Source organism: Nasonia vitripennis, chromosome 5 (genome assembly GCF_009193385.2).
Source record: "Nasonia vitripennis strain AsymCx chromosome 5, Nvit_psr_1.1, whole genome shotgun sequence".
NCBI classification, from domain to species: domain Eukaryota; kingdom Metazoa; phylum Arthropoda; class Insecta; order Hymenoptera; family Pteromalidae; genus Nasonia; species Nasonia vitripennis.
Window position 1 is genome coordinate 20096741 of NC_045761.1, and position 23656 is coordinate 20120396.

The 23656-nt window shown below is 32.0% G+C and overlaps 7 protein-coding genes across 11 annotated transcripts; 5 read left to right on the forward strand and 2 right to left on the reverse strand.

The window, feature by feature from the left end:
• Positions 1 to 328: 328 nt before the first annotated feature.
• On the forward strand, positions 329 to 4924 carry LOC100679881. The gene is made up of 4 exons (XM_008208054.4): positions 329 to 1259; positions 1330 to 3969; positions 4053 to 4255; positions 4340 to 4924. The coding sequence occupies exons 1-4, from the start codon at positions 1255 to 1257 to the stop codon at positions 4723 to 4725; spliced, it is 3234 nt and encodes a 1077-aa protein (XP_008206276.1). The 5' UTR covers positions 329 to 1254; the 3' UTR covers positions 4726 to 4924.
• A 58-nt stretch (positions 4925 to 4982) lies between these two features.
• LOC100119943 (programmed cell death protein 2) lies at positions 4983 to 6333 on the reverse strand. The gene is made up of 3 exons (XM_016986030.3): positions 5839 to 6333; positions 5355 to 5766; positions 4983 to 5288 (listed from the first exon to the last, which is right to left on the reverse strand). The coding sequence occupies exons 1-3, from the start codon at positions 6206 to 6208 to the stop codon at positions 5000 to 5002; spliced, it is 1071 nt and encodes a 356-aa protein (XP_016841519.1). The 5' UTR covers positions 6209 to 6333; the 3' UTR covers positions 4983 to 4999.
• Positions 6334 to 6618: 285 nt separating this feature from the next.
• LOC100117505 (transmembrane protein 50A) lies at positions 6619 to 8112 on the forward strand. Its single transcript, XM_001601936.6, has 4 exons — positions 6619 to 6915; positions 7201 to 7307; positions 7391 to 7551; positions 7661 to 8112. The coding sequence occupies exons 1-4, from the start codon at positions 6817 to 6819 to the stop codon at positions 7765 to 7767; spliced, it is 474 nt and encodes a 157-aa protein (XP_001601986.1). The 5' UTR covers positions 6619 to 6816; the 3' UTR covers positions 7768 to 8112.
• A 159-nt stretch (positions 8113 to 8271) lies between these two features.
• On the forward strand, positions 8272 to 11425 carry LOC100119913 (U3 small nucleolar RNA-associated protein 4 homolog). The gene is made up of 4 exons (XM_001603564.5): positions 8272 to 8488; positions 8813 to 10355; positions 10439 to 10741; positions 10826 to 11425. Exons 1-4 carry the CDS (start codon positions 8388 to 8390, stop codon positions 10940 to 10942), a joined length of 2064 nt encoding a protein of 687 aa, XP_001603614.1. The 5' UTR covers positions 8272 to 8387; the 3' UTR covers positions 10943 to 11425.
• A 243-nt stretch (positions 11426 to 11668) lies between these two features.
• LOC100119879 (zinc finger protein 836) lies at positions 11669 to 16666 on the forward strand. Of its 2 annotated transcripts, none has more exons than XM_008208024.4 (5): positions 11669 to 12047; positions 12603 to 12814; positions 12908 to 13168; positions 13246 to 13779; positions 13897 to 16666. In XM_008208024.4, exons 2-5 carry the CDS (start codon positions 12647 to 12649, stop codon positions 14518 to 14520), a joined length of 1587 nt encoding a protein of 528 aa, XP_008206246.1. In that variant the 5' UTR covers positions 11669 to 12047; positions 12603 to 12646; the 3' UTR covers positions 14521 to 16666. The 2 variants fall into 2 exon arrangements, with proteins under 2 accessions (XP_008206246.1, XP_001603585.2); XM_001603535.6 differs by having other exon boundaries at positions 12908 to 13153.
• A 597-nt stretch (positions 16667 to 17263) lies between these two features.
• Positions 17264 to 21160, reverse strand: LOC100119844 (SCY1-like protein 2). Of its 2 annotated transcripts, none has more exons than XM_001603504.6 (7): positions 20947 to 21160; positions 19982 to 20671; positions 19571 to 19903; positions 19191 to 19493; positions 18734 to 19118; positions 18260 to 18656; positions 17264 to 18189 (listed from the first exon to the last, which is right to left on the reverse strand). In XM_001603504.6, exons 2-7 carry the CDS (start codon positions 20639 to 20641, stop codon positions 17739 to 17741), a joined length of 2529 nt encoding a protein of 842 aa, XP_001603554.1. In that variant the 5' UTR covers positions 20642 to 20671; positions 20947 to 21160; the 3' UTR covers positions 17264 to 17738. The 2 variants fall into 2 exon arrangements, with proteins under 2 accessions (XP_001603554.1, XP_008206177.1); XM_008207955.3 differs by lacking the exon at positions 20947 to 21160 and adding an exon at positions 20747 to 20862.
• A 522-nt stretch (positions 21161 to 21682) lies between these two features.
• On the forward strand, positions 21683 to 23643 carry LOC100119805. 3 transcript variants are annotated; one of them, XM_001603473.6, is made up of 9 exons: positions 21685 to 21841; positions 22004 to 22068; positions 22147 to 22247; positions 22338 to 22421; positions 22533 to 22616; positions 22718 to 22891; positions 22968 to 23066; positions 23139 to 23288; positions 23381 to 23643. In XM_001603473.6, the coding sequence occupies exons 1-9, from the start codon at positions 21831 to 21833 to the stop codon at positions 23411 to 23413; spliced, it is 801 nt and encodes a 266-aa protein (XP_001603523.2). In that variant the 5' UTR covers positions 21685 to 21830; the 3' UTR covers positions 23414 to 23643. The 3 variants fall into 3 exon arrangements, with proteins under 3 accessions (XP_008206198.1, XP_016841097.1, XP_001603523.2); XM_008207976.4 differs by having other exon boundaries at positions 21683 to 21841; positions 22004 to 22247; positions 23142 to 23288; XM_016985608.3 differs by having other exon boundaries at positions 21684 to 21841; positions 22004 to 22247.
• The last annotated feature ends 13 nt before the right edge of the window (positions 23644 to 23656 follow it).

Genomic DNA, 23656 nt, shown 5'->3' on the forward strand with positions numbered 1-23656 from the left:
ATCTCCACCTACAGTGGTAGGTTTGAAACACGTTCCAGAGCGCAAAAATGCTGGATTCAATGAATTCCTTACCTTATGTTATTGTTGTTGTCATTGCAAAAATAATTTTAATGTGCAAAACACAATACTTGCTGATGTATGTATATATTAATTATAATCTTCTGAACAATAAGTGTACAGTTCTATTTGAGAATTATAATATGCGAAGCTGTGTAAAACTCAAAATAAGAATGAAGTTTAAAATTACCGCCAGATGAAAGAACACACGTGACCTATATATATATATATATATATATATATATATACACATGTTTTCAAACATGCTACAACCTACTGAATGTCAATGAATGCGCATTGCATTTGCATCAGCTCTACACGGAAACATTTTTGGTACCCTGGGAACTCTAAAAATTATACACATAATTTATTTGGAGTCCTCACGACGCGGTTTTGACTCTACGCTATATTATTTTGGAAGCTCTGTGCAATTCCCTAATGTAAGCCATAACCCTAGCACGCGAGCGTGTTTATGCACGCGAAGAAAAAGGTGGTGGGGGAAGCCTGCATCTCGGCCCGTCTCGGCCTGCATGCCAGAATGGGGGCCCCAGAGGTCCAAAAGTGGAATCTCTTATAGACTCCAAGAGTTTCGGACTACCCAGAGTGCAAAAAGTTTTTCCGTGTACAGTAGCTTGTCAGCCATCGCAGTGTTTATTTTTCTATAGTTAGTATATAGTATTTACACCGAAACCGAGACTAGCCGGAACGCCGAGACGATTGATATTTTAATAACTTATAAACTTTTCTAGTTTGTTTTACATTATAGTATAGTTTTTGTTTCTTCTCATTCATATATACATATAACCAAAATATATAAGTAGAAATCGCAAAAAAAAGGGCTGCACAAGTACACGTTATGTCCAAAGCAACATTTTACAGACGTTACTGTCAGATTGCCGAGATTGCATTATGGTGGAGAAAAGAACACGTATTGCTAAATGAAATCGTATATGCATGCGCATCCGATTTCGATTAAGAAGCACTTATATGAAAAAAAACGTGTTGTTTCATCATTATACCAACTAAAGTGTAAATCACGAATCATTTGTGATGTTTAGTTTATAGATTTTTCAAAAGTAATAGTAATTTTTTTATCGCTAAAGAAATTGGTAAGACAAAGAAGAAAGTTTTGTTACTCATATTTTTATAGATGCTTTACTCTTTACCAAGATAAGTTTTTAAGCCTTGCTAAGTAAAATGGGGTAAGTATGATTTTTATAAAATAATGATAGTTATTTAATGGATTGATAAAAATTTTGATAACTCTTTCAGCAACGTCATATGCAATGTTGTAGCTGGTATTTTTGAAAGTATTTTTGCATTATTTATACCAACAAATTTAGATATTTCTTATAACAACAATAATGTTTATACAAAAGGCCAAAGTACTTGTCCTGAGGGATATACAGTTGTTGAACAGAAAGAGGTTATTTCTTACTTACCAGAGCAACAAGCTAAAAAAGGGGAATCACCTTTCCATAAAGTTTACTATTGCTCTTCTTGTAAAATAACCTTAGACAATCAAAATATTTTAAAATGTCATTGTATGTTACACTTACATAAAAAATACAGTTTAGATGACATTATACAATTTAAATTAAAAGAAGACCAGATAATAATAAATTGCCTATTTTGTAGAACAATAATGCATTCTGAAAAAGAATTAGCAAGACATTTAGAACTTCAAAAACACATAGATGTAATAAAACATTTTTCTTCTATTCGTAATGTTGATAACAATTTAAATTTCTTAGATGATAGTACAAATCAAATATTAGAAGATGTTATACTAAAAAGCTACAACAGTAGTCACATTATCAATTTGGTAATTAAAATATTTTGTGAACCGTGCCAAGTAATGTTTCAAGAACCAGATATAAATTTACATATTCATCAAGAAAAGCACTGTCAGAAATTAATGAAATACAGAAATAAAAAAATGAAAAATAATTCTGAAATATTTGTAATCGATCATACTAGTCTAAATCTGTTTACATGCTTTATATGTTTAGATGTATCCTTTAATACTTTAGAACAGCTTTTTAAACATTTACATGAAGAGGAACACAAGTACAAAATGAGAATTTTCAAACAAGTTATGCAAACTAGAGAAATCAATAATAGTTTACAAAAAAACAAATTTTACTGCCAATTATGCCTGCAAACTGTAAATGACGATGTTATTGAACATTTACCATTTCCTTCAAGAAATACAATGGTTTGTTCTTATGAACTATCTAAAACAATGAAGAATATTATTTCAAAAAGAAAAAATGGTACCACATACAAAAAACTGTTTGGAAATGGTTTGAAAACAGATATTCAAATTCTGAATGAAAATTTTGTTACACAGGAGGATATAGAGAAATATGACTGTAGCATTTGTGGCCGCTCAATAACTTCTTTAAAAAAATTGTATACCCATATTTCAGGTTTTCGTCACCAGAATAATTTGAAAGTTGCCAAATCAAAGAATTTAGGGGAACCACATTATTCAATGACTTTCAAAAATACAATAGTAGGGCATAATACAGCTCCTGCATTTGATAAAAATGTATCATCAAAGTCAGCTGATTTTGAAAATTTCAGTTTTCTGCAATCATACAAATCCAATCTATTGATTAACGATGAACTAAATGAATTGATTGATTTTGACTTAGATAACATTAATCCAAGAAAATCTATTGACAATAAAATATCTAAACGAAATAAAAAAGGTGATCTTACCTCTGGCTACAGTTTGGATAAAAACAAAGTTGCAAATGCATCTAAATTTATTGAACTGTGTATTAAACCTGGACTTTCCAACATTTATCATATGAATGATAAAGCAATACAATTACTACAAACAGCCATAAATTTAACTGTTCCTTTTAATTCAGAAAAACGAGTTTGCATTCCCTGCCAGTGCAAATTTTTCAATTGTTATTTGTATGATCATCTACATTGTGATGAACACGTTAAAAACTTGTGTGATATGGAAAACGTTTGTTCTCGAGAACCCTTAACTGATTTAAATTTGTTTCAATTTTATGTTGTCAAATATCCAAACAATTCGATTTTTTGTTATGCTTGTGGAACGTATGGATATGTAAAAGACGATGTTATCATCAATCATATAAGTTCAGAAAGTCATATTCTGAGAAGCCTTTATTGTTATAGTTATTCAAAAATAACGTTTCAAGAAATAATTGCTATATCCAAAAATTTGTGGTACTACGTACATGTCTATGTTTGTAACATATGTAACAAACGATTCAAAGTAGAATTTGATTTTATAGCACATCTAGAATCAAAGGAACATGAGAATAATAATGCTCGTTTTGCTGATATGACAATGAAATTTGGTATATGTCCAGTATGTGTTACATGTTGGTATGGAAAACCAGACTTTTACAGTAAACATTGTCTTAATAATTTTCATAAACGGTTTTTAATAAGTAACGAACTTATGGTTCCTGAAATGCCAAAACTAGTAATAGAATTACTGAATAAACCCGATTTGACAGTTAGTAATTTATTAAATGAATCAAATAAAACAATAAACTCAGGTAAAGATAAAGTATCTGAATTGCTTAGGACAATTGAAGAATATGTGAAACCTATATATCCAAAAGCCAAAGCTTACCTTCATGGATCAAGACTATCTCATCAGGGATTTCTTGATAGTGATGTGGACATTTTTCTAGATTGTGAAAATAATTACCATTATGCTAGATCAAAAGAGCAAAGTGAAGTATACTTGAATTCAGTATTGGAGATTTTTGAAGCTGACCAATATAACTGGATTATAGATGAAGTGCTGGTAGACTCAAGAGTACCTATATTAAAATTAAGACATATATTTACGAATCGTAAATGTGATATTTCTTTTATGAATGGACTCAGCGTGGAAAAATCTAAACTCATCAAGTAAGCTAATTTCATTATTGGCATGATATCTTCAATTGTTAAAAAAAAAATATACTTATACATTTTTAAATTTAATGTTGCAGATATTACAATATTTCATTTTCTATTTGCCGTCAATTAATATTATTCCTCAAGAAGTGGTTACATTATTGTCAACTAGCAGGCTCAACTGGTATTAACACTTATGCGCTATCATGGTTTGTTATTTTTTATCTGCAAAGAGAAAAAATTGTACCAACCGTATCGCAACTTATTAAAAAATCAAATTCATCCCTTACTGTTGCTGGTAATTATTACAAGATTTTATAATTTATTATATGTTTTATAGTTTATTACTTACTTTTAAAATTATATATATTTTTCCCTTAAGGTTGGGAATGTGCTACTCTGAATACTGCTGAGATTTCAACTACCAATTTTGCATTCAAAGATATATTACAAGGATTTTTCTTATACTATGGGACATTTGATTATCAGTTTAACGTAGTTTGCCCACTTATAGGTGAATCAATAAGTAAGCATTATTTTTATGAAACCATAGAGTTACCAGAAGAAATGAAAAATTATAAAAGACAAGTTATTGATGGTGAAATCGAATTTTTCCGATTTGATTCGCCAATGTGCATTCAAGATCCTGTGGATCATTCTCAGAATATTACAAAGGCTGTTACCAAACTTCAATTAAGGAGTTTTAGAAAATATTGTACTGAAAGCGCTGTTCTCTTATCAGATAATGAAACATCAGGGTCTACATAATAAAAATCATATTCAAATTTTCTATAAAACATGCAAGTAAAAATGGCTTTAATTTTTTTTTTATAAAAACTTAAATAATATTTTTATATAAAAAACATATTTTTCTACCAATTTAATAAATCGTAATTTTGAGACATCTCAAAATACTTATTTTGACAAATATTGTTCATTGTTAAAATAAAATTTTATAAGTGCTTAACCATGTTTTTCACAAATTCATGAATGTATATCGCTGTTAAGATATTAATAATAAATCATTTTTTTATAAACAATTTTATTGGTCTGCATTTGGTGAATCTATTGAATTTTCCTTTATAATATCCTGCTTCCATACATATTCTTGCACATATTTAGTTTTAGGTGTACAAGAATTTTTGCAAGTATAGATTGCCATAATTCCCCAATCAATGCTTTCCAAAATATTATCTACTTTCAAATAAACTAAAAGCTGTGGCATTATTTGAAACTCAAACTGTCTGTCACCTCCACACTCTTCACACTTTGGGATGCTTTCAGGCTGATGACTTGATGAAATAAACAATGGACTGCCTCCTCTGTTATACCTATTGAAAAAAATAGTCATAAGTTTACATGTGTATCATAAAAATTTGTAATACAAATATTCATACCTCAAGACTTGTTCCGGTTCACCTTTTATTCTTTTTCTAAATTTAGAGAATGTTTTGTCTTCAATGTCACTTGCCATTTTCAGCAAATCATCATCAATATCTTTTTCTGACTGAAGAGTACCTGCCTGTCCAGTTTTTACTAGTTCTTCGAACTTTTGAAGTTCCTCTTCTGCGGTGACAGAATCCTCATTCGATGGGTTATACTCTTCTTTTTCAGTTACAAGCTCAAACTGTGGGAACAGAAATTTTTCGTTCTCTGAAGACTGTTCCTTGCCACACAAGTTTTTGTGACTATTCTTCCAATCCCAGACTTGATGCAATCGACAGCAGTAATTGACTTGTTTACACTTTGCACAATGACTAGACGAAAATATACCACAAATGCTACATGTTTTTGACCACTTTTCTGTACCTACAAAACACATTGAAGCTTTCAATCATTGTTCAAGACGAAAACTGTACTAATAAATTCTGGTCAACTTACATATATCGGTTCTCCAATCCTTCTCCTCTATGGGAGGATCTGGAGGATAAAATTCATTGACTCGCTTCAATTGTGATCGCAAAACTTTAATGTTACCATTGCAGTTTTCTTTACAACAGTCTGCATTTTTACAAATGAACACGTACAGTGTTCTGTGAAAAGCCTTATCATCTTCTTCATATGGTGCATAAACTTGGCACAAAAACATACAAGGATTCCCGCAATATTCACAAGCAAGTTGTGTTGCGTCTGGTATATTTTTCAAGTCCAGCCATGCCGGTTTACCGCCTATTTTACTTGGAAAAAATCGACTTGCCAGCCTCCACGATTCGCATTCTTCGGCAAACCCGATGTCGATTATATCACTCATAACTGTATGCAATACTTATTTAGTTTATTTTGTGCTAAACTTTTTTTTGGAGCAAAATGTATTGATCTAATTCGTCGTATTTACAGTGTTTACACTATTATAGCAGTGGCAGAGCAGAGGCCAGACTCAGAGTTGGATGCACGTGTTTGGCTGCGTTTTCGCCGCATATCCAATTCTAGACTCCAGTGTTGCCATTTTTGCTTGAACCTGAATTATATATAAATCTAAAAAATAAAAAGCGTGCAAGTAAAATTGGAATATTGCAGTCATTATCATTAATTTTCAATTGTTGATGAATTTCTAAAATCCTTCACTTTTTTTTAATTAAATAAAAACATTAATAAACTTGAAACATTGTTTTCTGCTTCAGGATTAATTCGCTAGAGTGTTCTGCTATATGCCTCCGTTTTCAAATCTCGAATTCAACCATTGGTAGTCAGCTCTGATGTAACCTGGAAAAGTTGTTTATGGCCGACCGATGTTCGTCGTGTTGTGTCTTGTGTGTGCCTTGTTCTTATACTAATAGGGAGGGAAGAAGCTGTCACTACTTGTTGACAAGCTTTTGAAGTTAAAAATTATTTCGATTTCCTTCACGGTAAAGAAGCAAAATGGCATCGTGCTTAGAAAACATCCAAATCCCGAGCTGCGTGTGGTTTGAAAGCGGCGAGAAGAGGAATGCCCTGGCTTCGATGCTAGCTGGAACCTTTGTTAGTAACGAGTTTGTTTGCTTTTTTTGATGCTTTCTTCCTTTGTGATGAAAGAGCAATTTTTAGATTTTGCTGGTCATTGCAGATTTTATTTTTTTATCTTTGCTAGAGCATGGTTTTTTTTACGTTTTATACAAAATTTATTTTAAAATTTGCATTGAGGTTAGTTTTAGATAAGCTTTCTTTCTTGAAATTTTTTGAAATTCTGTATCAATGCTTGAATTTTTGCAAAAATTATGTAAATGTGGAATCTTTTAAAGATAATTTTCAATCTTCATATTTCAGTTCTTCTTGGGATGGTGGTTCATAATTGATGCTCATGCAAAGTATCCACTAGAAATGTCAAATGCTTACCACGTATGTGGTATTTTTGGAACCATGTCATTATTAATGTAAGTCAAATGATATTATATTATAATGAATGAAAGTCACAAACCATGTTACAGTAATGCTTATTTTTTATTTACTATTACAGGGTTAATTCAGTGACTAATGCCCAAATTAGAGGTGATGCTTACAATGGTGGTTGCCTAGGACCTAGAGGAGCCAGAGGTTGGCTCTTCATTGGGCTTGTCATGGGTTTTGCTGCTGTCATTGCAGCTTGCTGGATTCTGTTTGCTGACTTTGTTGCCGCTGGTCAGTAATTCTTTAATCTTATCTTATAAGTGGTTTTTATGATTATTCTTATTGACTACTCATTGATTCTCCATACCCCTATTTTATGCTTCAAACTTCCTGTTCGTAGATGTGCAACATCATTGGCCTGGAGTCGGTTTGTTCTTGCAAAATGTATTTATCTTTTTGGGATCATTGACATACAAATTTGGACGCTCAGAGGACCACTGGGCCTAAATGATTGTTTTAGCTAACAAATATTTATTTCTCTCAAGATAAATAATGTATAAAAGTATTCCCTGATGAGTATCATCTGTTTTTGATGTATATATACATGCGTAAAAATATATTATTGTTTTTAAGCTTTTCTACAAGTTCGATGGAATATACAATTTCTACATGATACTACAAATATATGTGAAAATATGTCTAACAACGATATTAATTAATATCTTTTGTCAATTTACATTTATTTAAACACTCAAAGACTACAAGATATTCAACTAATACATAATTTGAATGGATGTAAAGTATTTGTAATTTAAAGTTTACAATTTAAATAAAGTATGTTTGTTTTAACAACCTTTTTATTTATATTTTATCCGATATCGAAGTATCTTTTATACGATAAGTAATCGCATAGAATACCCATATATGTATACTTATATATCTATGGCGTAGTGCAGATGTGCTCATATGATAAAGAAGTTTTCAAGGGAATCTACTACCCTGAACCAACCTTACCTTATAAACGTTTTTGTGCCGCGTTGTTCATTAACCCACGTGCTGAACATGCGATTGTATTTTTTAAAAGTTTGTAAACAAAAACGTATTTTCAGCAACAATTTTTCATAAAAATGTCGTGCAAAATACATAACGTTCGTTTCTATAACTTGGAACCAAAATCAGTAACATGCTTTTCTTATGAACCCAACAGTAAGAAATTAGCTCTAGCAAGGTTAGTTTGACTTTATTATATTTTTTATTATTTTGTTAAATAAACTTATATGTTACATGACTTATTCTTTTTCCAAGTATACCGAAACGATTTACGTACTGTTAATTTTTTTATAGGCTTTAATACATCTTGTTCTTTTTCTTTAATAAAATCTTAAATTTTTTATTGTTTATTTTATTTAAATAAAAAGTAAAGAAATTATTTATAAACTCTTATTAAAAATTCTTTTTTGGGTATTATCAATATTTTTCTATATCAACTGTCTTGTTCTATGTTATTTATCATTAAAGATTTGTACTAAATTCAAACAATTTATTTTTACAGAAGTGATAATTCGATAGAAATTTGGAATATTGGAAATGCGCCCTTCATTGAATCAAGTATTGCTGGACAAGCAGAGAACTCTATTGAAGCCATATTATGGATTGGCTCCAGGTTATTCACATGTGGTCTTCGTGGTATGATCACAGAATACGATCTAACAACTTTAAGTATAAAAAATGAAGTCACAGTAACAGGTGGTGCAGCTTGGTGCATGGATATTAATCGAGACCAAACACATTTGGCTGTTGGAACAGAAGATGGTTACATCAACACTTTCTTTATAACAGATGAATCACTGATGTATGAAAAAATCTTTGACAAGCAAAAGGGAAGAATATTGTGTATAAAATGGGATAACACTGGGGAAATGATTTTCAGTGGTTCTGTAGATACTGTAAGAGTGTGGAATGCATCTTCTGGTCATGCAATTCACAAAATGATAACTGCTAGGAAAGATGCTAAAAAAGAAACAATAGTTTGGTGCTTAGCAGTGAGCAATGACAATATGATAATATCAGGTGATTCTCGAGGTACTTTGTCTGTTTGGGATTCCAATATGGGTACTCTAATAGAATCTCATGACAGTCATGCTGCTGATATACTTGCGGTTACTATGTCACATGATAAAAAAATGATATATTGTGCCGGTGTTGATCCTGTCATACGTACATTTTCCAAAGTAGTTGTTAAATCTACTGGAAGGGCACAGTGGGTGAGGGGCATTGAAAGAAGATTGCATATACATGATGTGAGGGCTCTAATAGAAGCAAATGGTAAACTATATTCTGCTGGAGTAGATGGTTACTTGGCACAATCAAGTTATCCGCCTAAAATTTTAGTCAAGTATCCACCATTACTTCAACCTCCCTGTGTTCATGCATGTCCTAAATCAAGAAGTATATTGCTGAGATATCACAATTATCTGGAAATTTGGAAACTTGGAATGGCTGTAAAAAATACTCAAGATGTTAAACAACCTGGTTATCTACATGAATTAAAAAAAGAACCTGCAAAACTTTTACAGCTGAAGAGTAAATCAGATGAAAATATTATATGTTGTGCTACAACTAAGGATGCAAGAGTTATCGTGTATTCAACTGAAAGTCTTCTTAGAGTATTTAGTTTTAATGTGACTGATGGCATTGCAGAACTTTCTAAGCAACACAGTGATGTACCTAAAAAGAGGGTACAAAAAATGCTTTTCAGTCCAAATGATAAATTTTTTGTTACGGTGAATAATGAAGGAAATGGAAATGTTGTAACTTTATACAAAGTCAACCAAGAGTATTATTTAACTTATCATGGATCTTTTATAACAGATAATGAACAAATTAAGAATGTTGGACTTGTGTGTTTTTCACCTGATGATAAATATCTTGTTATTTCTGATTGTGACAGTCATATAGTTATATATAATATTCAAGATGACCTGAGTGCAGGTCCTCCAAATTCATGGCCTCTACCCAAGTACAGCTGTCCTCCAACAGCTATGGCTGTTCAAAATAATACCAATAATCTAGTTGTTGTGTACTCTGATCATAAGGTAATAATCACGATGAATTATCTTTAAAATTCTATTTCTTAATATTATTTGTTAGTAATACATACAAAATATTTTTGTTCTAGATAATAGAATATAGTATTCCTAGGCGGAAATATACGGAATTTTCAAAAAATTTGCAAGGTCGTTTACCAACTCAATGGTTAGCAAGGCATTTCCCTATAACTAACATCAGTTTTGACGGAAATAATGAGAATATTATAATTGTACATGATGACACAACAGTCTTTGTGATCAACAAGTGCAGTGATCTTCCAAATTCAACAGCAAAAATACCCAAACTTGAAAATAGTGATTGCAGAGAAGAAAGCAGTACAGGTTCTAGCTCTCATTCACAACACGCAATTCAAGTTGTAAAGAAGTATAAGGTACTCATCAATGTATTTTATCAATTCTCTGATATTTTATGTATATGAAAGTTGCTTTTAATTAACTAAATATTTCATTTTCAGCATTTAGTATACTTGGACTGGATTAGTAGTAGTGAAATGGTGGCAGTTGAAGTTAATCCAACTTCTTTATCCGAAAAACTACCACCAACATTGAAACAAAAATGGTTTGGCATGTAAATAGGTACAAAAGCTGGTCTCAACTATGTGCAAATTTTGAAGACCACTGGACAATCGAATATTATAACTGCTATACTGTAATAGTATATTTGATGCAGTTAATTTTAATTTGACTTGCAAATAGAATAAATAAATTGGTAAAAATTTTAAAGTTATTCGCGCAAGTTTTATTGATTTTGATCTTCATTATATGCATCAACTGGACTATTACTGAAGCTGTTAATGTATATTTTATTTACATTATGCCACGAATTGAATTCAAGAAGCACAAATATGTGATAATACACAAAATTGTTTCTTTTGGATAGGACTTTTGTGTCCAAAGCATGTAAATAAATGAAACATCTATAAGATACATTTTTACACTTCTATATTACTTTCTATATAATATTAAGAAAAAAAATCATATTTCACATACTTATTGTTGTATAATTTTACTGTAAAAACATTTGTATTAATAAACAAACAAGAGCGTCTAATTTATAATACTGGTATTTTATTTACTTATCTTGTACCCTAAAAAACGCATCAATATCAATATGAACAATCCTCATCAGATATTTATTATTTTATAATTTATTGTTTAAATTTAAAAATGTTTCTCGCGTGAGTCGCGACGCGCTCTTCCAGCTGGCGCTAGTATCTCCGACCGCAGCGCCACTTTCGCTCCAACGCCATCGACTTTCCCCTCTACATCCATTCCACCCTTCCATGCCCACACGCGCTTTATATTCTTCAATCTTGTTCGGGTTTTCGTCAAGAGTAGGTAGACTGTAGACACCGTGTGCCTCATATCTGCTCATATACCTACGCCGCGGCGGACGCCTAATAAACAACGCGCGCGGTGGCGGCGATTTCTCATATCGCAGCGATATATATATATATATATATATATTCCGATTTTTCGGCTTCACCCCCGCTCGACGGCGCGTGTGTGTAATTCAATTTGCATTGCTTTCGCCGACCGGAGTTTATCGCCTGTGTCTGCGAGTGCAGGAGTCAACGGAGCAGCTTGACGAGGACACCGGCGTCGCCGCTTTTCGCCGTGCTTATAGGCCCAGCAGTCCTAATGGCGTTTTTTCCACTATGACAACAGGACTTTAAGGTTATTTTTGTCAAGGGTTGCTCTTGGCGGCTCGCTTTATTACTTAGATTTTCTTTATTATTATATCACACAAGTGATATATTACATTATTTTTTAATTCTCGTTTCGCTTTCGAAAAAGGGGTGCGAGTAGATTTTTCGGAAGAGTATGACGAAAAAATTGGCCCCGCGGTGGTTGATGCTAATTACTACCCGCCGTTGTAGAGGTTCGGTGTGGTTAGTTTTGGAGTCGGTTTTGCGTATGCCTGGGGTGATATATTAGTTGAAAGATTTGCGAAGAATTGAGTTCTTACGTTAATGCAATTTTTTTCATTCATTAATTTTTTACTTTAGAAAATTTGCAATTGCGAGTTTTGCAATTAATTTTAAATTGTTTATTCGTGAATTAAATTTTGGTCATGGAATAAAAATATATTTCAAGCATGCAGTTTCTTTCAAAATATGAATGATTTTTTAGTTTTGTCAGACCATTTAATCTTAGTTGGAGTATTTTTTTATTGATGGTTGCACAGTAGTATTATATTATTTTTAACGTTTTCTCTGTATATTTTTTTAGGACACATTTGATTGATTTATGCTCTTGGCTCATTACTTGAAAAGATGAATTTCTCTGAGCAAAATGCACAGAGCATACTGCCACAATTCTCAGAGATTTCACGCACAAATGTCACAACATCGAATTATGCAGCAAGTGGGAATGATCATCATCAATCCATTCAAAATGTGTTCACAACTGCAGCAGATCCTAATCATGTTAAACAAATTTTAGTGAGTTAACGGTTGAACGTTTGCACCATTTTTCTAATATTATTTCTACTTTCAGTAATTTATATGTTATAATTTAAATATGTTTTATTTTAGATTAATTCACCTACAAAATACTCAAATACATTATTAAATTGGCCTGATCCTAATACGTTAATGCAACTTTGTGAGAAGCAAGGTTTTCAAACCATAAACATTCCAGCCTATAGTCAAAATAGCACAGTTTTAAGTGTTCAGTCTCATAATTTGCCTATGAGAATTATTCCAAATGTTTATGTGCCACCGACTGATAATAATTTTGAGAAGAATGATTCAAATCATTTAAAAAATGATAATGAAGAGGTAAATAGTAACACAGTAAGTTTTGATTAATAAGTAAAAAAGTTTCCATTGATTACTCTTATGATTAATAATGTTAAAATTTCTTCTTTTAGTTAAATTCACAAACACTTCAGCAACAAAGTTTAGCCGTGGCAGAATATCTGCAAAAATTACAGTCTACCACACTTCCAATAACGTTGCAACAGTTAATCAAAATGCAATCAGAACAAACTAAGAAAGAGAAGGATGATGAGCAGAAAAACGACCAAATGCAAAATAATATCTTAAACATTCCAAATGTGCCAATTTACAAAGCTTCTCAACTGCAGAACGATAGTCAATATATAAATAATGAACATTCTATAATTCCATTAAATCCAAGTGACGTAAATGTTCACATGGAGGAACAAACTGAAAATCACAATATTACACAAAATCAAGCTCAAGCTCAGAATAATAAAATGGAGCAAACGACACAATCTGATCCAACAACAAAACCGGAGAAGAAAATCAAATTCAGAGCAAAAACTGGGGAAATAAAAATAACTATAGCTCTTGATGGATCTACACTGTATTGTTGTCCCGAGTGTAATCTTGCATTTGCACAAAAGTCTGAAATAGAGCAACATTTACAAATTCACGTGCAGGTAAATTTTATTCATTTTACTAAGAACCAATTAGACACAATGGCGAGGTAATACAAAATTTAAAACATTCTGTATTTGAAAATTGAAATGTATGTTAAAAATAACAATTTGTTGCAGGAGCGCAAATACCAGTGCAAGGAGTGCGGGGCCATGTTGAAACGCAAGGAGCACCTGGACCAACACATGCGTGGTCACTCGGACGAGCGACCGTACAAGTGCCCAATCTGTCAGAAAGCGTTCAAGCGCAATGAGCACCTTACTAGACACTACGTAATCCACTCGGGTGACAAGAACTTTTCCTGTCAGGTTTGCCAAAAAGCCTTTTCGCGCAAGGACCATCTTAATAAGCACACACAGACGCACCTTGGCATAAAAAAGCCCAAACTTAAAAAAGAAAGCGGTGTTCATATCGAGCTGCAACAGCAACAACATCAGCAACATCAACCACAACAGCAACAGCAACAACATCAACCGCAAATGATGGATTCGACGCCGACTGTCACTACCACTGCGGCAGCTTCGATGCTTCTTAGGCCAGATCTCAACAACTTCCTCAAAGAGGGAAACCTTAAACAAGACACAACACACCTACTTCAGCATATACAAAACCTGCAGAAAGATTCGAACCTCTTCTCGGCCTTAAAAGAGCACGTGCTCAGAGATACATCTGGTCTCCCGCAACAGGCTGTTAACATGAACGAGATCTTGCCCCAGAATACAAGGTACCTCATGCCATCCTAAAACCCTTTCTTTGCGGGTTTCTTATTACTTTCCTTCTTCACCTTATCTGTGGAGAGCATACGGTCCTATAAAGAATCGTGATATTACCGCAGCAATAAACTAGCAGGGGAAAAAGTAGCGAACGAAAAACGCTGCTAGGAGACTTTGTTGGGAGAGACACGATAATTTTTTATATTGACGGTCGGCGCGACTTTTAGAATGAATTGCTACCTTGAGAGTACGTAGGTGTATGACGACTAGCGTTTACTTGATTGTTAAGGTAAAGTGCACGAGGTGAAATAGTCGAATCTGAGCCATAGTTTGATGTGATATATTGTAAATAAAGCTGATATTTCCGTGTGGTATTGATAATTAATGAAAGCAAATGGTATTAACGTGAACATAGAGTTTATTGTCTCATTGAATGAGCGTTACGTAAAACTATATGAAAAAAATATTTTTTATATTTCTGGGCAATAATAGTGTTTCGAAAAATAATAAAGATATCTTCGAATTGATGAGTATCAATTTTCACGAAATAATTCAAGTACAAAACTCGGTGTATATGTAAGGAAAGGAATATATTTTTTCAAAAATATCGATGAATTTATTTTAGACTCAAAAATTGTACATAAAACTATTTTAAATAACAAATCGTGATTTGAAATCACTATTCATATTCAAGTATTTCACCTTTGTAACTAAGCTAAAAATGAAATTAATAGAATAAATTGTAGATAAAAGTTTCCTAGTCGGAAACATACTAAAGTGCTTTCTTGCAGGTGTAGTCGCTTTTTACGTACTCTCAAAATAATAATTCAATGATTTTTTCGGATATTTTCGCAAAGTTTACAGTAAGTAAACGACTTTGAATCCTAAAAACCAAATGATATTTTGTTATGTTTTAATTAGTGATTACGTTACATATTGAAATAAAAAAAAATGAATTTATGTAACAATTTCTTAATATTTTTCCATTTATATTATTTAGTAGTTGTTTTTTTTTTTATATAAAGCATAATAAAGTGTATAGTTGAAAATATTTCGGAAAAGTTAAAATACAATTCTTTCCAAATGTAAAACTAGAAAAATTATTTTATAAATTTGTATGGTTCTGCATGATTATATCGTTTTCGACAAACTCTTCTAGCAAAAATAATTGTGAATTATAATTGTCAACTAGTCACTACTAAAGCAACAAGCAGGTTGTCATAGGCAGTGACTGAGATTACTCGTGAAAAAAGGGTTGTATATTTTGCAATCTCGCAAATTTTTAGAATAATGAATATGTAGTTTTAAGTAAGACAGAAAAAGTGACAAAACTTATGAAACGGCGTTGTAGTCGGAATTAATTCAAAGTACCACTCATTTGAATTGAAATGTAAATGGCTAGCAGAACAACTTTTAAATCTTTATAATGAACTGTAATTAAAGTAATAGATTATATATTTTAAATCGTACAATAACATATTTTACATTGAAATTTTATAGTACTTATTATAATTACTTGTAATTAATTATAAAAAAATATAAAAGGCAAAGAAAAGTAATGAAAACTTGCGTAAAATTAGTTTTTCGTGATTATATTTAGATAGATAATTAAAAAATCAGCGACTTAACCCACAAGATTTTTAATAAAAAATTTACATTGATCTATATCTTTCTATATTTAATCAGCTTGAATTATTGTATCCAAAGCTTGTTCCATGACATTTAATTTATGTACATAGTAATTAAGTAATTTCGTTTGTGTGATTTAATGTACAATTATATTTTATATATTAAACGTAGATTGAGTCAATCATGCAAGCGATTGCAAAGGGTTAAGTCGAGAAGGGAGTAGCGTGAAGTGTAATTTGCGTGTATGCAGCGATATAAATAGGAAACGTGATCTTATATCGCGATAGAGAATATTTTTACATTTGTAAATCATGTTCAAGTGCAGCATAACATTACGAAAGAATTGCGTTCATCCCTTTCTTGAAAGCGATTAAAAATTTAAGAAATTGATAAATCTAAAATAATATTCTTTGATCTCTATTAGGATTCCCCTTAAAACTACTCAATATTTGTACTTTTATTTTAATAAAGATAGTAATAAGTTATATATGCTGATGTAAAAATGTACTTTTTATTTAAATCCTATATTAAAAAATGTATTTTTCATCGAAATTTGTCTTATTTTTATTACCTCATTCCATTTTCTACCAAGTTGAACAAAGTAATCGAATCTGAGCCAGCGTTTGGCGTGATGTAAGTATTTCAAATAAGGTTGATTTGTTCAATTCTAATATTTACGAATACAAAAATTAAAGTAAAAGTAGTATTGGAAAATTGTGTCGAGCAACGGCGAAAATAAATTTAAAAATTATGCATGTTAAAACTCATCGGAAGAACTTACGATCCAAACTGAAAGGGACATCACATTTCATCATAAGTTGAATAAGGTATGTATAATACAAAAAAAACTCAGTTGTATCATCATATATTTATTAACAATAATATTCATAATTGTTAATACATAAATATTTTAATGACTGTTTGGATGAATATAAAAACAAATATAAAATCATAAAGATCTGCATTAATTAGAAATGGTCGTTATGTACCATAAAGTTCATTAATGTCTTAGAATAAAAAAATTGAGTTACAATTGTTCTTTAAGATATTGCAAAAGAATTTGCACAAGAAGTGGACTAGAGAATTTCACCTGAAATTTTACTACAAATTAAAACAGGTTTTTAATAAACAATTTTAAAACACCTTACTTTCTTAGAAAATTTCATTGAAAACACCCTCTGTAACCACTTCAAACTAGTGTACAAAACATTGTTTCTATACCACTAGCATAAAAAATTGAAATCCCGTAAACTCTATAATACATATTTGGTTTTGATGGAGAAAATATACACAAATTGTTATCGAATTATATAACGTCGAAGATATTGCATAAATAAATCGTGAGATCCTTGATTGTTTCTAATTTAACAAAATCACATTTGTTATAATATTATTACATGGAATTTTGTTTAATGTTTCAATAAAACATAAATTAAATGAAACTTTACAGTTTTAGAGGAATTTTTTTGTAAATTTCACGTAAGTCTGATAACATCACAATAATTGAATAAAATTAATTTTGCACACAATCGTTATATACCTATATGGAATTACGCCATACTTATCATGACACGTCAGTCCCGTTAAACAAATCCGGCCATAACAGCCCTGAGCACAGCTCATTTTAAAAAGTCCATTATCTCCTCGGACGATAGCTTCGGTGCACTCTGACTCTGAGAATTCGAATTCATCATCATCGAATTCGTCGGTAGCATCATCGAGGGCGACGTCCAGCCCATATTAGATCTGCTCAACTGCATCTGACTTGCGTTAAAATTTTGAGGCACTGTCTGGTTCCAGCTCATCGTGGACGATGGCATTCGATTTCCGAACGCCTGCTGTGGCGAGTTAGCGCTCGGTGAAAAGTTGCTTGAGGGCATGTAATTCGGAGTGGTGGTGCTCGGTAAGCTTGTCTTGTTGGTCGACCAGTTTAGTTGATTAAGGTTGTTGGCTAACAGTGTGTCCGTCAGATCTTTGGGTCGTGATTTGGCCGTCGTTGGTGATGTGATACTTGGCATCAGAGGGCTTTGATTCTTCATCTTATTGCCCATTTCTTCTTGTTTTGCCAACCTGGAATAAGTTTTTTTTTTAAATTCATCTATTGTTAAGAAATAAATAAATAGTACAATTTCAAAATTACCTATGCTTCTCATCCAAACTCAGTGGCCGAGATTGAGGAGTTTGCGGTTTGCTTGGAGGTGGAGTGGGAAACGAATTAGATTCAAACATTCCCAGAGCATTAGTGGGCGATGAAGCTAAATTTCCAAGAGGATTATTAGTAGGCGATGTCATGCTGTTTAACGTATCAGACATATTTTCATGGAATTGCCGCGTTTTTTGCAATTGCTGCAAAGCTTCTCTGTGTTCCATGGTTACTTGGTTAATCATATCATTTACTAGAGATACTAATATCTCATATTGTTTTGGACTAAAACTTTGCTCTACGCAAAGTGGTAACAAAAATGGCAACACTTTTGTTGCTAAAATATCTTTACTTATACCTAATTTACTATTTGTAAGAATCAGCTTAAAAATACCTGTCAAGAAATTCGAATGTTTAGTAAACAAAAAATATTTTCTGATAAATGCAAAGTTATTATAAAGTAATTCTTGCCTATCATTGCCATAAGAATGGCAGGCTCGCCTGAGCAAGGTATCTGCTGTAGGAACGGTAGGACTTCTTCCCTTACGACCCAGGGATCGAGATTTTCTATAATTTTCGATAGACACAGTAGGCAGTTAACGCGCACGCCTAAGCTGTGATTTCCATTTTTGCCAGCCAGGCATATTTTCTTCATTCTGGGGATAACAGAATTTTTCATACATGCGCTATCTACTGTGGTTACGATGGACGGCAACGCCAACAGACAGTGTTCTTGAAGTTGCTCCAACTTTGAATCAAGAGCTCTAGTCATCATTGGCACTACAAAGTTTTTAACTATGTCGGGAGAACACCACTTTAGCAGTAATTCTATTCTTTGCAATAAAAGCAAACTGATCTGGAAGAGTGAAATCGTGCGTGTTAAAAGCAATAAAAGAGAATAAAGTAGGTTTTATAGTTATAGTTGTACCTGTGGTGGCTCTTCAATGACAAGTATTTGTTTTAACATTGGAAGAACGCGTTCATTGAATTCCTCAGTTGTACAATCTTCCATAACTTGAAGAATGCTTGGAAGAAGAAATGGAATCATTGGAGCATTTACAAACTCTTTTTGAAGAGCGGGGAGAACTTTTTGCAGGATAGCTCGACGTGGAAATTGTTTTAGAATTTGAGGTAGACCTTTATAAAACTGAGATTTCTGTAGATTGTCCCATTGAAACAGCTTGTCCAAATAAATTAACGTCTTGACTCCGATATCGTTAAAATAGTCGATCTTAAATGAAAAACCAAAATATTTGTTGGTTTAAATTATATTTTGAGAGAAATTAAAACGTGAAAATAATCATGTACCTTAATAAATTGATACGCATCAGGTCTTAAATCAGGATCACCATGAAGCATAAGTTTAACTGTATCTTTTAATGATTCTGGTAAATCAAAACTCCTTGCAGAGCAAACCAAATTTTTTAACTCCTCTAGATAACGTTTGTAGTTTGAAAAATCTTTTCGAGTGTTCCAAAGAGGATTACTGGGTGCATGGCAAAAGCAGATCAATATACCAAGAGAAAATATATCGCTTGGTGGACCTATTGTAGTTGCTTTGATGCATTCGGGTGCTTGATAATGAATAGAAGTTCTTACGGTGCTTGGAATAGAATTGTGATCTAAACATAACCAGCTTGGCTGAAAAGTAATGACACAAAAAATAAGTTTACTATTGGATTTTATGATCTGGTGGGATTTAGTGTTTTATGTACATACCTTGTCTTCTGGTGTTTGATTAGTAGCACAAAAATCAAACCCAAATATTTTCCAATCCCCATGGTCATTAACAACAATTGATTCTGGACAAAGATTCCTATGCAACATCTTCACATCATTATGTAAAAAAGCTAAACTTTCTCCCAACTGATACAATCCAAACTTCATCTCTAGATCTAAAATCTTGTAGTCTCTTAAAGTAGCCTGAGCCGATTGTGGTAAATTATCTACAGATCCTAAAATATTTGCTAGACTTGCAAAAACTGGTTCAGTGGCAAAAGCTAAACTGTCCCTGGATTCTTCCAGAGGATGCTGTACAGTCAATATCTGTGGATGCCTGAGCTTAGTCAACTGAACCACACCTTTCTTAAGCGTTTCAACTACATTATCTCTGACTGCTTTCTCTGGCCACTGTTCTAGTAAACGCTTTTCAAATACAAATATCGCAGCCTTTTGCTTTGTTGATTTCTTGAAACCACTATAAACTTTCCACAATAAACCAGGACCTGCGTTGCATATGTGTGCAGTTGCTTCAAACTCTCTGGTTACAGGATTACCAGGCAATACGCTGGACAGTTGTGAGAGACTGTGAGCCGTACTACTGACGGTGTTGCTCAGCGTATTGCTCACAGTGTTTCTTAGCTTATTAAGTACATCCATGTTTGGTTTAAATTTTCTTAAGGCTCTTCCCTGCAACAGAAGACAATTGTACGTAAAATACAAATTGTATTAACGAGGTTTACAGAGGAAAATCGTATACTCAACAATTTTAGGTTAAGTGGGTACAGATATAAGCTTATTCACCGTAAAGACTGACTGTCTCATTTAAAAAAAAAGTGAAGGGATTGTTTACTACAGTTATATATTACGCTCCGACAGCTCAAGCAGAAAAGAGTCAAAAAAAACGAAAGTTATACTCTTGTGCAGTACTATATAACAAAACCAAGTCGATCGGATATACTCACTATAAATCAATTTTCCTCGAGTAACAATCAATCTAACGCCTTCATTCGCCTAAAACTTTCAAACGATCCCATAAATATATGTTACATTATAACGAAAAATGGATAATTATTATGTATTGCACTAGAGCCAAAAAAGTGACACATCCCTGAGGCTCGTCATATTCGTACACGCACACGGCGCGGGCGCACATCGATGGAGAGCCACCTTGCGCACCTTGTATGGAATATATATATATATATATATATATATATATGTATATATATATACAATATATCTATATATACATAGGCCCACACTGTATATGATGCAGCCGAATGAATGATTTTATTGTCACTATACTAGCGTCATCGGTTATCGAACTTTTTTGCTGACTGTGTGACATCATCGAGCTATTATCGATGAAAATTACAAATTGCAGTGGAAGTGAATTTTTTCGAACGATAATTAAGTTACGCGTTTTCCTTGTACCAAATTATATAAGTAGGATTTAAATGTTAAAATTTCATAGCATAATTTTACCAATCGTAAATGTGCCTTTATTTTGATCATTTTTCTTGTGATTATTATACTTATATGCATAACAAAATAATTATTTCTTAAAATATTTGGAAATAAAAATATTGTCATTTTGAAACAGCTGAGTGACTTTATTGTAACATTTAAATTTAATTGTGTTGATTCAAATCTAAAAGTCCAGATGTCGCTGAGCAATTTGACAGTTGCCGATTTCTATATACATATACTTCATCATTGTTTGTTGTCATTCGATCGGTATCGTGCGTGATTTACTGAATTTCAGTTGATATATTAACGCTTATATAATACAATAAATTTTCTTGAAATTCAGCTGGCTCTGAAAAAACTGATTTTTAGTGAAAAAAAAATGAATCACACGTAAGTATCATAACTCGAGTTGTAAAAGATTTAATACACTGAAATTCGACGGTTATAACTAGAACTTGCTGTGTATGAATATAACAACTTTCAACTGATTTTAATTATTGTAAAATATTTACTGCATTTTATAAAAATTTTATTCGTGTTTTTATATTTAAGTATCAACAACTTGTTGCTTCCTATGTTTTCAAACGCTCAAAGGTTTCTCGTTACATTGTTGTGCGGTATGTTGCAAATTTATTCAAAAGTCATGATTTTAACTGATGCGTGTTTGAGTCCACATAAAAACATTGTCATTATAGAATATTATGAGGACAAACGAAAGAAAGAATGTCAAGAAATAACAGAGTTGTTTGATGAAAATAAATCGTTAAGGGACGAGATGAAAAAACTCAGGACAGAAGTAAGCCATGCGATTTTGTAAACTTGTATTATTATTGATCTGTATATTTCTATAATTATTTATGTATACGTAATCAACATTTTCGTGTAGATGCGATTACTGAGAGAAGACAACAGGAATTTGTCATCGAAGTTACGATCGGCAAACAACATGATTCGGATTTTAACAAAAACGGTAATTATCAAAAATTGTCAATTCTATACATTTGTTAATTATGTGTTAAATATAGGTATTCGATTATGGCAGGGTATTGATCTATATACTAAATATTTAAAATTTTTCCAGAGAGAAAATGCTGATGAATGCAAAACCCCGACGAAGGGGTTAAATTTACTCAGTGTTGAGAATTTATTAAAAGAAAAGATTAACGTTAGTATAGCGTATTTTACAAATTATAAACTTTATTTTTAGAATATCTTTGGTACACGTGAATAATTTAATTATTATGTGTTTTGTTTTAAAAACTACAGAACAAGGCGTTGGTTTCGAGTAATTTGAACTTAAAATTCAAGAAGGTTAAATTTGATTTTCGTACAGACTCCAAGGTCAAACCTAATGAAGCGACGAAACCAAATAATAAATCTATATTAAAATCAAGAAATGAAGAACCAAATAACTTGAAAAATATTTTAAAGAAAATTGAGGTTTATCATATAGCATAATTATATCGTTAATTTTTTTCTCTCAAGTTACTATTCATATTTTTGATTTTAATTTTAGAATAAACAAAGCACCACATCCAGTTTCATACAAAGCAAACCTCGTTTGTTGACGACTAGGAAAAATCTGACTTCAAAAAATAATTCAATCAAGGAACCGGTAATTATAAATTAAATTCAAAACGATTATTTATGAATACTAAACTTTTATACGTAATTCGATTTATTACAGAAGAATACCAAAGAAAGTAGAAAACTTGATGCAGTACAAAAGTTAAGAGAAAACTGGAAAAAGGAAATTCCAAAAGGAGCTTTGACTTCTAGATTTCAGCTACAGAAGACTACAGACTTAAACTACAGCAGAAGTTGTAAGCAGAATAATGTAAGGTTCAATTAAAAAATTACTTGGTTTATAAAGTCTTGATCATACTTGACTAAATACTAATTTCCTACTATATACAATTTATTTTACAGAACATCAACGATGAGACCTACGTAATCGAATAGACACTCGATTAATAGCTCATAGACGGTGTCGCTGTTTACCGTTAGATAGAATGTGTGATTTTATAATTAGAGACTTTTAATCACTTTACTAGCGAAACATTATGTATGTGTAATATTTTTTAGATTTTTATAACTCGAGTTCGATCGCATAGAGATAATGAAATATTTATTGGAAAATTGTAAATCAATTAGTTCTTTTGTATCAATATACATATAATTTTAATCTTTTACAATTAAGTTTTA

What these genes read in the sequence shown, in the direction of transcription:
- LOC100117505 (XM_001601936.6), top strand. Translation starts at nt 6,817, where the DNA reads ATGGCATCGTGCTTAGAAAACATCCAAATCCCGAGCTGCGTGTGGTTT. An exon ending in CGATGCTAGCTGGAACCTTT is followed by an intron (nt 6,916 to 7,200) that starts GTTAGTAACGAG and finishes TTCATATTTCAG; the next exon opens with TTCTTCTTGGGATGGTGGTT. An exon ending in GGAACCATGTCATTATTAAT is followed by an intron (nt 7,308 to 7,390) that starts GTAAGTCAAATG and finishes TTACTATTACAG; the next exon opens with GGTTAATTCAGTGACTAATG.
- LOC100119943 (XM_016986030.3), bottom strand. Translation starts at nt 6,208, where the DNA reads ATGAGTGATATAATCGACATCGGGTTTGCCGAAGAATGCGAATCGTGG. An exon ending in GGATTGGAGAACCGATATAT is followed by an intron (nt 5,767 to 5,838) that starts GTAAGTTGACCA and finishes TGTGTTTTGTAG; the next exon opens with GTACAGAAAAGTGGTCAAAA. An exon ending in GAACCGGAACAAGTCTTGAG is followed by an intron (nt 5,289 to 5,354) that starts GTATGAATATTT and finishes TTTTTTCAATAG; the next exon opens with GTATAACAGAGGAGGCAGTC.
- LOC100119805 (XM_016985608.3), top strand. An exon ending in TGAAAAAACTCAGGACAGAA is followed by an intron (nt 22,248 to 22,337) that starts GTAAGCCATGCG and finishes ATTTTCGTGTAG; the next exon opens with ATGCGATTACTGAGAGAAGA. An exon ending in TATTAAAAGAAAAGATTAAC is followed by an intron (nt 22,617 to 22,717) that starts GTTAGTATAGCG and finishes TAAAAACTACAG; the next exon opens with AACAAGGCGTTGGTTTCGAG.
- LOC100679881 (XM_008208054.4), top strand. An exon ending in GAAAAATCTAAACTCATCAA is followed by an intron (nt 3,970 to 4,052) that starts GTAAGCTAATTT and finishes TTAATGTTGCAG; the next exon opens with ATATTACAATATTTCATTTT. An exon ending in TTCATCCCTTACTGTTGCTG is followed by an intron (nt 4,256 to 4,339) that starts GTAATTATTACA and finishes TTTTCCCTTAAG; the next exon opens with GTTGGGAATGTGCTACTCTG.
- LOC100119879 (XM_008208024.4), top strand. Translation starts at nt 12,647, where the DNA reads ATGAATTTCTCTGAGCAAAATGCACAGAGCATACTGCCACAATTCTCA. An exon ending in AAGAGGTAAATAGTAACACA is followed by an intron (nt 13,169 to 13,245) that starts GTAAGTTTTGAT and finishes TTCTTCTTTTAG; the next exon opens with TTAAATTCACAAACACTTCA. An exon ending in ATTTACAAATTCACGTGCAG is followed by an intron (nt 13,780 to 13,896) that starts GTAAATTTTATT and finishes AATTTGTTGCAG; the next exon opens with GAGCGCAAATACCAGTGCAA.
- LOC100119913 (XM_001603564.5), top strand. Translation starts at nt 8,388, where the DNA reads ATGTCGTGCAAAATACATAACGTTCGTTTCTATAACTTGGAACCAAAA. An exon ending in TTGTGTACTCTGATCATAAG is followed by an intron (nt 10,356 to 10,438) that starts GTAATAATCACG and finishes TTTTTGTTCTAG; the next exon opens with ATAATAGAATATAGTATTCC. An exon ending in AAGTTGTAAAGAAGTATAAG is followed by an intron (nt 10,742 to 10,825) that starts GTACTCATCAAT and finishes TTTCATTTTCAG; the next exon opens with CATTTAGTATACTTGGACTG.
- LOC100119844 (XM_001603504.6), bottom strand. Translation starts at nt 20,641, where the DNA reads ATGGATGTACTTAATAAGCTAAGAAACACTGTGAGCAATACGCTGAGC. An exon ending in ATGCGTATCAATTTATTAAG is followed by an intron (nt 19,494 to 19,570) that starts GTACATGATTAT and finishes TTTTCATTTAAG; the next exon opens with ATCGACTATTTTAACGATAT. An exon ending in TCATTGAAGAGCCACCACAG is followed by an intron (nt 19,119 to 19,190) that starts GTACAACTATAA and finishes TCACTCTTCCAG; the next exon opens with ATCAGTTTGCTTTTATTGCA.